We start from the raw sequence: 12,224 nt of genomic DNA, 5'->3' as shown, positions 1-12,224 counted from the left end.
GGGTTCTTTTGTCCCAAACAGTCAAGAAGAATCTTTACACCATCCTTATAATTCATCTGAACAACTCAATCAAAGTACAACAATGTACCAACATCAGGGTAATGATCAAAATACATAGTTTTAAATGTAAAAGGCTAGTTTTCTTTTTACTTTTTAACGGATATCATTACATTTTCACTGTATAACGACTACTTTTTTGGTTTTATTTGTACTGATAATTTTTACTGTATAACGACAATTTTTTTTTTTTGAATTCTATAAGCTCTATCATATGTCTATATATATCAAATCACTTTCCAAATGAAGTTATCCAAACATTCAATTATATTTTGTTTTATAAAAATGAGATTTAGCAAAGAAGAAGATGTTGCTCTTGCTCAAGCATAGACTGAAGCAAAAAACAATATTCTGAACATAGTTCAAGCCACTAGCAACCAATTCTGGAAGAATGTATTTGAATTTTTTGATAACATATCCGGAAATCCAAATACGAGAGACAAAGGAGGTCTTAAATCTAGGTGGAGCAAGATCAACAAGGAGGTCATCACTTTTGTCACGATTCAGGACGAAGTTAACATACGTAATCCTGGAATGTCATATGAACAAAGAGTAAGAAATTTATAACAAATTTCTGTTTTTCCAAAAAAGTTAACTATTTTAAGTTAAGTTTCTTTTTTAAATTTTCAGAAAAGTGCTGCTCGTTTAGACTATCTTAACCAGACAGGCGACAACTTTGCTCATAATGAATGTTATCAGCTATTGATATCAAGTTATGGTACTTACAATCTCGACGAAATATAGCTTTATGGCCGAGGTATTCTTTCATCAGATGTTGATAAAGTCTTCGGAATAAAAATTCCTGAAGAATGATTATTTTGAATGTTTTATCTTATATTTATGTAATCTTCTGTCTTTATATGTTTCTACATCAGATGTTAATCAAGTCTTCGGAATAACAATCCTGAAGAATGATTATATTTGAATGTTTTATCTTATATTTATGTAATCTTTTATCTTTAAGTGTTGTTGCAATCTAGATATGACCTGATGTTCTATCTTTTATTTAATTAAAGTTTAACATAACTAAAACTGAAATTCTTCAACTAAATAGACAACAATATTACAACTATTGAATAAAAATCCAAATCACTTGTCGCGGTATTCACGGTTGCACTTAGCATGTGCAACAAGCCTTTAAACCCCTAGGTAACCCTAGTGGATGAGTTATAGTCTCGTGAGGGTTTACACAGAGATTTACCCACAAAATATACACAAATATTTATTATACTTACAATCTTCATTGGATGAACCAGATGAATTTTCCGGAGATTGAACTCTGGGATTTTGGATACCATGAAATTTTAGGTTTCATCAAATATGAATGCTTCCTCCTTTTCCTCAAAATAACGCGCTTTAACGACTTCGTGCTACAATAACACAACACAATATACTTATTTCTATAATTTTTAAAATCAATCAATTTCTCTTTCTACGAACACAGTTCTAAAATACTTACAAATTATTGAGGAGACAGGCTAATATGACTGGCGTTGAAGATCCGTTGTTGAATAACTATAAAATCGCAAACGCCTTTTTGGATAATCTGGTACCTATCATGAAATTGTTGAAGACTTCTTCTCTTTGGATTCCCATAATCTTGTCTATATTGGTTATATATCTTCGCCCAAAAGATCTCGGGATCTGCTATTATAGAGGGAGAGATCTACTACTCGACTTTCCGTGCCATGCTTTGATGATTGCCAAATCTTCAATCGGATCAAATGATCCCATGGTTGTGTTCGTATAAAGAGGTAAGAGAGGTATTGAAAGATGTGGGAAGTTTTGCAAAGTGTATGAAAATAGGTGTTTGTTGTTTGCAGATAGATAACGCAATTCATAATATCCGTCAAAAATAGCCGTTATAAAGTTACCGTTGGGATATAGTCGTTCGAAAGTATCTCTTATCAAGTACATTATAATTATTGAATAAGAACCTAGGTTACTTGTCGTAATAATCACGGTTGCACTTAGCACGTGCAACAAGATTTTAAACCCCTAGGTGACCCCAATGGACGAGTTATAGTCTCATGAGGGTTTACAGAAGTTGTACCCACAAAAACTTAAACAATAACCGCATATACTATTCGTCAGGTCCATCTTTTGGAGGATCGCCGACATTCATTTCCGGATTGTAAACATCCCTGTTAGCCATGTTAGCCTTAAAGATTAAGTAGCACTCATAACATGTAAATTTTGTACGAGTATATAGTCGGAACACAAATTTGTCCATTTCCTCCTACGTAAAACAAACATAAAGCAATAAGTTAGTGTCTATGTGGAAACAAACAAATATCAGAACTATTTATTAGCATCTACAGTAATTGCAATTGTCATGTGTTGTGGGATGTAACCATGAATCCTTCTTTGTATTCTAACATACTTGCGAACCGCTATATCAATTTAAAAAATCCGTTATTGAGATTGACGTCTGGTTCAGTTATTAACATTTCCAAACGCTTGCACAAATCCGTCGAACACCAAGGTCCATTTTTCATAGGCGGAGATTTCTTGAACATCTTCAATAGGAAGAGTATCAGCATTTACAAACGCTATGGTGATTGCAACATCTTCTTCTACGGTATACCCAACCATTACTCAGAAAAAAAAAATAGGAGATACAAAGGATACTAAGGCCAATTATTTTGGATTGTTTGTGTTGAGGAAGCTTATGAAAATTTATAATAGGCATTGAAATTAGCCGTTAAAAAGTAGGCGATAACATAGTCGTTACAAAAGATTCGTTGGTATAAGAAAATAAAATTCAAATTATGGTAATTGGAAATTTAAAAATTATTATTACTGAGAAAAAGGAAACTACATTACCGGAACTGGAACATGACCTTACATAAAAATATAAAAAAAAACAATGAAACTAAGCTATTTAAAATAAAATTCTAAACTCAATAACTAAAGAATAAAATAAACTTTTAATTAAAAATTGAACTGATTATTTTGTTTCCTCTCCAATTGTCGGGCCAATATGGCTTTCTGTTTTAGTTCAAAGTACTTTTTTCCATTTGGAGCCAGCGATCGGAGATCCATTTGCATTATTTTATTTTCTTCTCTATCTCGACTATGTTCAATTTGTTGTTGTGTTGTCTCTAGCAACCTTTCCATAATTTGGTTTTGTTGTTGCTGACGAGGTGCGACTGTCATTCGGGATTCTTATTGAATATCAACAAGTTTACTGCCCGCATCGCTCATCTGGGAGTTTTGTGATGATGGAGTAGCGGGTGCGCTTGATCCAGCTACCCTTTTATTAATTTGGGATTTTTCGAAGCTTTCGAAATGCGTTTGTCTTCTGTAAATCCATCTGACGACGTTCCGGGTATTGTAATTGGGTTTGTACTAGGCGTATATCCTAATGGAAAAGGGATACCTCTAGGGATATTATAAGCGTTTGGAATTTGATTTGCAAATGGAGTCTCGACGAACTGACTTGCAGATGGATTCTTAGTAGATGGGGTTCGAGTATTTAACATATTTGAGAAATTTCCATGATATTGAGATGACATAGGATTAGAATCTTGATCCATATCTTCAGCTACACCTACTTTTACATTTGGTACATCTTTAAGTATATCATACTCAGTATCTCGAGTAAAGGTTTTTCTGTGTATTTCAAAATGATAGCTTCTCGCAATTATCATCTACATAAATGTAAACAAACCATAAATAAGATACGCATAAATAAAATTATTTACAAACAACATAAACAACAACTATAATGGACATATTTAGATAACATACCCGGTTATTAGAATTCAAGCCCGGATTAGTTACAATGGCTCTTGCAACACATTCAGAAAACTTATCCACTTCATTCTTGATTATGCTAAACCTATTACAACCACTTTTTATAGTACGCTCGTGTGGATTCCCACCACAATCTTCCACGAATTTTTGAAAAAGTTTCTTATAAAAATTATTCTTATCTTCAAAACTACAATAATCTAGAGCACAGTACTGGGTAACAATATGGTGATCTTCCAAAGTAGTAAATCTTGCTATATGTTTTCTTTTTTACCTTTGAGTCTCCGACATTAATGAGAAAAATAGAAATAAACTCTTAAAGAAGAAAATTTGAGAGATTTTAGTGAAGAAAACAAATTGTAAGAAGAAAGGATTTGGGGTGATTTGAGTAGAGAATTATAGTGGTATTTATAGTGGATTTTGAAAAAATGACGGTTGGGATCCGACGGTGGAGAAGATAGAGCCGTTATTAATGATGGATGGTTAGGATCGGGTGTGAGAGAGGTGTAAACGGAAAAGGTCAAAAAAATATATTTACGGAAACGGCTACTCAGTAGCCGTGTAAAATGTTACGGCAACTCAGTAGCCGTATCAACTGCCATACGGCTACTGAGTATCCGTAAAGCGTAAATTCATACGACAACTGAGTAGCCATGTGATTTCTCTTTCCTAAAAGGCAGATCAGATCTGATCCACTTTGCCTTGTAGGGAAGGGATATCCCTACTTGTGTAGGGATATGGAAGACCATAGTGATTGCCAATTTGGTTTTTTCCCTACATATGAGGGATAGGGCACCATAGTGCTTGGCCTTAATATTTAGCTTCGTCTATTATTTAATATGTAAACATCTAGGAGGGACTAGTCTCATGGGTTATTATCGGGACGACCAAAAGGAGTCCCTTCTATACCGTCATTATGGAGTCTAAAAATGCATTGCTTGCGACGTTTTTATTTTCATTTTTAATCGATTCAATTGAATGGGTATTGGTTATTTTTTTCTCGAAATTGAGTCAACAATTGGAGAGTTATCGTCCCCGACAACGGTTAGGAGCGATGAAAATGAATGGAAGTCGACCCCGATTGATGGCTAATAAGGCATGAAAATGGCCAAAAAAACCGTCAACTAAACTTTTAATTTTAATCTTGAACGTTGATTGTAAATAGAATTCAGCCATCAAATCTATAACGGTTAAAGAAGTTACATGTTATAAAACTGTTACAATATAAGTGTTAGACGAATATAACGCTTATAAATGTCATAAAATAACTGTTACAGATATTGTTGCAAAACCTGTTACATATTGCGTCACAAAAACAAGCCTCCCTACTTTGGTCGTCCCAGCACTGCTGAAGCAGTCATCTAGTTTTAGTGAAATGATCGAGGACTAATTTATTGAACTGTCAAAATCGACAATTCAAAAATAGGCACAAAATCACTAGCTTCGGCTAGGCAGTAGCTAGCACCAATGTGGCTACGACCCTGATCGAGTCCATCTCGATAATCTCATTTCTCAAATACACTCATCAATCTTATCAAAATAGATAATAAAAACAATCAGCAATTTCTCAAAATACATTCCTTTAAGGAGTCAAAACTGTTGGGATAACAATTAAAAAACGATAATATATCAAACAAATTAGTTTAATGAATACTTATATGAGATTTTGTGTCGTCTCCCATGTCAGGAAAGATTGTCTATGTCTTGAATCATGGATCCCTGTTAAGTATCATGAATAAACAAACTGGTAATGGCAGATTGAGGCGCATGTTCAACATATTGTCCTTAAGACAAGAATGCCCGGCTACACTCTGAAAGATGATGCTATAGCCCTACGGGTACATCTGCCTCCAAGATACAACAATCTTAACAAAGCTTGAATATCACATTCAAATCTTGTCCTTCTAGAACTTGGCAGCGGAAAAACTCACAAATCGTTAGCACTTAAAACCCTCGTATCAAACATAGAAAACGAAGAAGAAGCACCCAACACCCGTGGATATGAGAGAGGTTTTTTTCTATATTCAAAACCCTAGTGCAAATCCAAAATATATAAGCTAAACTTACCCCACAAAACCAAGAGATAATTTTGGAAGGTATTTTAATTATTTTGAAAAACCGTTTTATAATAAAAAAATTTTATTCACATAAAACTGGTGGTTTTCCAACAATCCCCCACATGAATGAAAATACGATAAAACACTGAAAACATGAAATATCACGAATAGGCATAGGTGTCCATTAGGTCTTGAACCTTTTTCTTAGTGAGAGGTTACTGAAACTACTTGTTAGCCAGTGAACGCAATGTCTTGAACTGTCCAACGTTTGTTGTAATTCGCAATAACAACCACACATGATATCTCCGAGGTCGCTGCCAAGCTCATGCCGTTGTGTCCGTTTTGGCCCTGGATGTATCTTGTTTCTCAGAATGCTCTAGAGAATCATCTTATATTCTCATAGGAAGCGACCCACTTCCTCATTCAGATAGGTGAGTTCCATCAAGAGTGTTCACTGCTACACCCCACTAAAATCTTAAATTGAAACTATATAACTCATTAAGACTTTAAAAGTCATCATTCACATGCAGTCACACGATCACATCTACACCATAGGGAAGGGACAGAGAATATAATTCTCTTATAGCGTTTACCTTAACCCACCACAAATTAATTGTCTCATTCGAAACCTTGATCTTGGGATCTCCAATCATCAAGGTTGAGTATCCTTCATGGCAAGTTTATTTTATGAGCTTAAGTCCCATCCCCCTCGATGTATAATTACGAACTATCTCTCTAGGAAATCCTTTCGTCAAAGGACCACTAATTTTTCTGTTGACTTCACTAAGTCTATGAGGTTCTCTTTTGACTTTACATGTCTACTGAGACCTCTTTTTGACTTCACGAATCAACTAAAATTACTTCATTAAAGAGTATAGTTGTCTTACCAAATTAGCCTTCTCTGAGTATGTCTAAATTTTATCATTGCTCATTTACTTTAGACTCACATAGTCAATTGAGTTTCTGCAATGATGGCCACAGGCTTCGGTCACAGAGGAATATCTTCAAAGAAGCATCTTAATAGCCATTCGGCTTCCTCTCATGCTTGAATTAAAGCGCACAAACTTTGATTTCTCAAAAAATCAATTTCATCATGTCTATTTTAAGGACTTCCTTAGATAGACACTCCTTAAGAGGGTACACACATAGGCTAAGATTTTTCCATAGCCTGAAACAACAACATCTCTCAAGGTCAGTACAATATGTATCACATACACAATTTAAGATGTACCTCAAGTATTACAAGTCGCATCGCAAGTCTCTGATCAGATCATCCCAGTAATTCTTTTGAGATACTAGTGTATTTTTATACACCTGTTATTCTGCACATTTACAACACATATTAAACGCATCGAGTTTGACAAAGACAATTTCCTTCAGAATATCTTCTGGTTCACTTTGATCCTTTAGATCATATCAATCAACTTTGTCTTTCAGTCAAATCGTAAATATCACATATTTCATAGGTGGTTGTAAAGCATATAGAAAACACATGTACTATTCACTAGTACATTCTTTACGGCTTTCTCAAAATTAAGGTTAGTGCAATATATGTCACATACTTTGGTCATCCCAGCACTGCTGAAGCAGTCATCTAGTTTTAGTGAAATGATCGAGGACTAATTTATTGAACTGTCAAAATCAACAATTCAAAAATAGGCACAAAATCACTAGCTTCGGCTAGGCAGTAGCTAGCACCAATGTGGCTACGACCCTGATCGAGTCCATCTCGATAATCTCATTTCTCAAATACACTCATCAATCTTATCAAAAGAGATAATAAAAACAATCAGCAATTTCTCAAAATACATTCCTTTAAGGAGTCAAAACCAAATCACACTAATTACAAATTCGCAAAAGGCTTGAAGTAAAATGAAAAACTCAAATCAGCAGAAATGTGGAATGGACCGTTCATGATCTCTATGATAAGAGATTGGGTAAGCCGGCGGCTGGTTTTGGTTGAACTGGTGTAGGTCCAGCTGGTTTTGGTTGAAGTGGTTTAGGTTGAACTGGTTTAGGATTATTCACAGCATTACAAGTTCTTCTAATCTCTCCGTTCTTGCCAGTTAGAACACCAACACTACCCAATTTGATCATAGCTGCACCAAAATCAGATCGAAACTTTGGGCTCAAGGGTCCGTCGGCGTAAGATCGAACAATTTCAGCAGTCAATGGGTCTAGCCCTAATCCTTGATCGATTTCGAGAATTCCTTTCCGCAATTTGACTTGTTTTAGGAAACCGTTATCCACAACATTAATACTGTTAGGTGTCTGGTCTAGTGCTATTTCGCCACCAAGGCTGGTGTCGGATTTGGGACATTTCTTCGACAAAATCTGGAAAAGTGTAGCATCCATGGTTGGGTCCCTTGTGCCGTTGTTTCTGAAATTGTAGAGTCGGTTGCGGATAAGCGCACAATGTGTGATGCCGACGGTATGAGCAGCTGATTTAAGAAGAAAACATTATTACTACACAGCATGTACGTGTAAAAATTGAAAATTATGGCGTCTATAAATCAATTAGTTGATGATGACATACCAAGGAGCAAAACCATCTCTTTCTTGTTAAGTCCTTTTGCTGCAAATGCAGCAATAGAATCCTTGACGGTAATAAAAGGGCTTGGAAGATTCACGTTTTCCTTTTTAGAGTCGGAGCCATCCCTTCTTCCTGTCTGAACTCTGTAGCTCAGTCCTTTAGACTGCATTCATAATTTCATATTCAAAAATCAGTATATAATACTGACAAATATACATATATTTCGATCGAAATACGGGAGCGGTGTTTTGATATGTATGTTAGTGTAAAGTTATTATTACCAAGACGACAGCATCTCTGGTGGCTACTGCGATGATATCAGAACATGAGACGACTCCAGGGCAAGCTTTCTCAAGGGCAGCTTTTGCTTTGTCGATAACATCGTAACCTCTCACGCTAAGGTTGGGGAATGCAGTTTTTTCACTACTAGGGCCATCTAGGAGCAGCGACGCGTCACATCCCTTCATTCAAAACCACCAAAGGAATCATTATGCATGTGATTGTGCATGCATATACATGCACGTACATATTTGATAAAAATAAATAATTACGTAACATAATAACCGGTGACAAACTTAATATAGTCTTACTGTTACGAAACAATCATGGAACTGCAAGCGAAGGAGTGCAGCAGCCATAGTTGGGCCGTTAGGCAGCTTGCTAAATTCCTCTTGTACAACGCCTCTGATGAGAGCCTCAACGTTGAAGTATTGGTTCCCTCCCTTACATTTTCCAAGGTAAAACCCTGAGCGCAACTGACCATGACAAGTGATTGTCAAGTTAAGTAACAAGAACACAAGTACTGCTCCTCCAAGACCCTTCATCTTTCTTTCGCAGGTTTGAAGTGAGAAAGATTTGGTTGTTTAGATCTTAGCTAGAGAGGAGTACTGGTAGTGATACGGTCCAGCAATCTCTTCTCTATTTATGGAGAGAATATGAGATTTGATTGAAAGAATAACTACCTTGCACGATCAAGTTGAATGTATCATAGTAAAACATTTTGAATTGTGGGGGGAATACCATTTTGTGGAGCTCATTGGTGTGTGATGTCCAATGTCAATATATTAACATACAAGTGTGCAAATATACAAACGGCTAAATTTGAGACTGGATCAAAGAGATGTCTGTGGGATTATCCCATGACTTGGTGTTGGTGATATATATATATACCATGAACGTGCACCCAATTCTGAAAGACAATGATGCTGCCACGTTGACTCAACGGATCTTGTCCACTAGGAGTTTTGTTTTAATTCTTCTCGGTTATTTCTAATTATCTGATTCAATTAATTTTTTTGTTTTGTTTTTATTTTTCTTCATATCGAGGGCTAGTGGAGAGCATTTCCAAAAGTAGGTGAGATTGGGTTATTTGGATACGGTCTCTCCACAAGAATTTTAACTTTAAATGCAACCTAAGTTTAACAACAAATAAAATATGTTAGAATCCAATTGGGGATTTTTTTTTATATATTTTCTTTTATGGAACAATCAATTGGGGATATTGAATGGACCAAATTTGAAGCAAAATGAAAAACTCTTTATCCATATATTTGTCGTAGTGACTAAATTTTCCTCGTATTTTTAACTAATTTTTAATTTATTTTCTAAAAATATTTTTATTTTATTTATTTTTTTCCTCAGCGTCGGCATAGTAAAACGAAGAGTATCATGCCGATTGTTGACAGTCGGTATGGAAACAGATGAACACCATGCCGATTGTTGTAATTGTTAAAGAAAAATCATGATTGTGCTGACCATGTCCAAAATTTCAGAATTGCAGTCGGCATGGTTAAATTTATTTTTCAAAGCCGATTGTACATGATAAGCATTGTTTATGTATTGAATATCGTGTCGATTATTGTTAATGAAGAATGCCATAAACTTTCGGATGGTATTCAACAAATATACAGTGCCAACTTTTCGTCGGCATGGTAATCATCTATTATTCATGCCAATTTTGTTTATAGTGTTTTCAAAAAAATAAATTAATTAATTTTTACTTTTAAATTTTTAAAAAGATATATAAAAAATTATATTTAAAAATAAAAATAAATTAATAATATATGAAAAGGGTAACTTGGATTTTTATACTTTTAAGAACTCCTTAGCAGAATAGTTAGGATGGAAAAAGTAGTTCATATCCTCCAATTGTGGGTTCTTATGTTATTCAAATTACTCTTTTAAATGGGATATTTGCGCGGGGTTAGAGAATTGAGAATTATAGAGAGATCTTAATTCTCTTGTTATTCATTAGAGACTTTAAAAGAGTATCTTAGAGGTAATTTCATATTAGGATAACTTGTCCTGGTCACAACAAATACTGAAAAAAGCAAGGGTACCGAGTACACCATCAACTTTTTCTTTCGGCAACCTGTTGTTGATGGTGGTTTTTAGCTTAGGGTCAAAATCGTAAAACTGTACATCTGACATGACGTCACTATGACCATTAGCACATTTATTGAATCAATCAGCATGCCTACGTAAGAATTACAGGGGTACCCTTTTTTTTTACATGGGTCATGTTCCACGGCAGAACCCTTAACACTGACTGACATCATCTATGCCAAACCCTAATTCTCATGCTACTGCGCCAAGGCATGCCAACCATGCCATCCGCACCAGTGTGCCAATGGAAGACCATGACAGACACGTCATCGCGCCAAGGCATGCCAACCATGCCATCCACACCACTGTGCCAATGGCATACCATGCCAGCCACATCTCCGCGCCAAGGCATGCCAACCATGTCAGCCGCACCACTGCGCCAATGGCATGCCATGCCAGCCGAACCTCCGCGCCGATGGCATGCCATGACAGCCGCACCTCCGTGCCAAGGCATGCCAACCATGCCAGCCGCACCACTGCGCCAATGGCATGCCATGCCAGCCACTGCGCCAAGGCATGCCAACCATGCCAGCCGCACCACATGTGCCAATGGCATACCAATCACCTTGCTGCGCCACACCATGCCGGCCTTCCCCATGCGGCTACCAAACTGAAGGCGTGTGATGATCAACGGCCACCCTTCCATCTTAGATGCAAATCTTAGCCGTCTAAGGTCGCCAAACAACGCATGGTAACCTTTGGCCCGAACCCTAGTTTTGGCCACGCCAAGCCGCGCCAAGGCATGCCATGCCACATGTGCCAATGGCATGCCAACCACCTTGCCGCGCCATACCATGCCGGCCTTCCCTATGCGGCTACCAAAACGAAGGCGTGCGATGATCAACGACCACCCTTCCATCTTAGATGCAAATCTTAGCCATCCAAGGTCGACAAACAACACATGGTAACCTTTGGCCCAACGCCAAAACCCTAGTTTGGTCGCGCCTAAACCACGCCAAGGCATGCCGACCATGCCACATGTGCCAATGGCATGCCGCGCCATCCACCTTGCCGCGCCTAAGCCATGCCATGCCGGCCTTCCCTTCACGGCTGCCAAAACAAAGGCGTGCGACAATCAACGACCACCCTTCCATCTTAGATGCAAATCTCAGCCATCCAAGGTCACCAACCAATGCATGGTAACCTTTGGCCCAACGCCAAAACCCTAGTTTTGGTCACGCCCAAACCACGCCAAGCCATTCCGGCCATGCCACATGTGCAAATGGAATGCCAGCCACCTTGCCGCGCCATACGATGCCGACCTTCCCTATGCGGTTACCAAAACAAAAGCTTGCGACGATCAACGACCATCCTTCCATCTAAGATGCAAATCTTAGCCGTCTAAGGTCGCCAACCAAAGCATGGTAACCTTTGGCCCAAAACCCTAATTTTGGTCATGCCCAAACCGCGCCAAGGAATGTCGTCCATGCCACATG

General features: G+C 37.3%; 1 protein-coding gene across 1 annotated transcript; it reads right to left on the bottom strand.

The window, feature by feature from the left end:
• Window positions 1-7,573: 7,573 nt before the first annotated feature.
• Window positions 7,574-9,282, bottom strand: LOC113362127 (peroxidase 60-like). The gene is made up of 4 exons (XM_026605104.1): window positions 8,994-9,282; window positions 8,685-8,864; window positions 8,407-8,566; window positions 7,574-8,311 (listed from the first exon to the last, which is right to left on the bottom strand). Exons 1-4 carry the CDS (start codon window positions 9,225-9,227, stop codon window positions 7,791-7,793), a joined length of 1,095 nt encoding a protein of 364 aa, XP_026460889.1. The 5' UTR covers window positions 9,228-9,282; the 3' UTR covers window positions 7,574-7,790.
• Between the last annotated feature and the right edge of the window lie 2,942 nt (window positions 9,283-12,224).

This window comes from Papaver somniferum, chromosome 3 (assembly GCF_003573695.1).
Source record: "Papaver somniferum cultivar HN1 chromosome 3, ASM357369v1, whole genome shotgun sequence".
In the NCBI taxonomy this organism is placed as follows: domain Eukaryota; kingdom Viridiplantae; phylum Streptophyta; class Magnoliopsida; order Ranunculales; family Papaveraceae; genus Papaver; species Papaver somniferum.
Note: the sequence above shows the minus strand (reverse complement) of the source record. Positions and strands in the feature narration are given on the sequence as shown.

Excerpts from the sequence above, each read along its gene's own strand:
- LOC113362127 (XM_026605104.1), bottom strand. The coding sequence starts at position 9,227 with ATGAAGGGTCTTGGAGGAGCAGTACTTGTGTTCTTGTTACTTAACTTG. Across the intron at positions 8,865-8,993 it reads TCCATGATTGTTTCGTAACA|GGATGTGACGCGTCGCTGCT; the intron begins GTAAGACTATAT and ends TTTTGAATGAAG. Across the intron at positions 8,312-8,406 it reads AGAGATGGTTTTGCTCCTTG|CTGCTCATACCGTCGGCATC; the intron begins GTATGTCATCAT and ends TTCTTAAATCAG.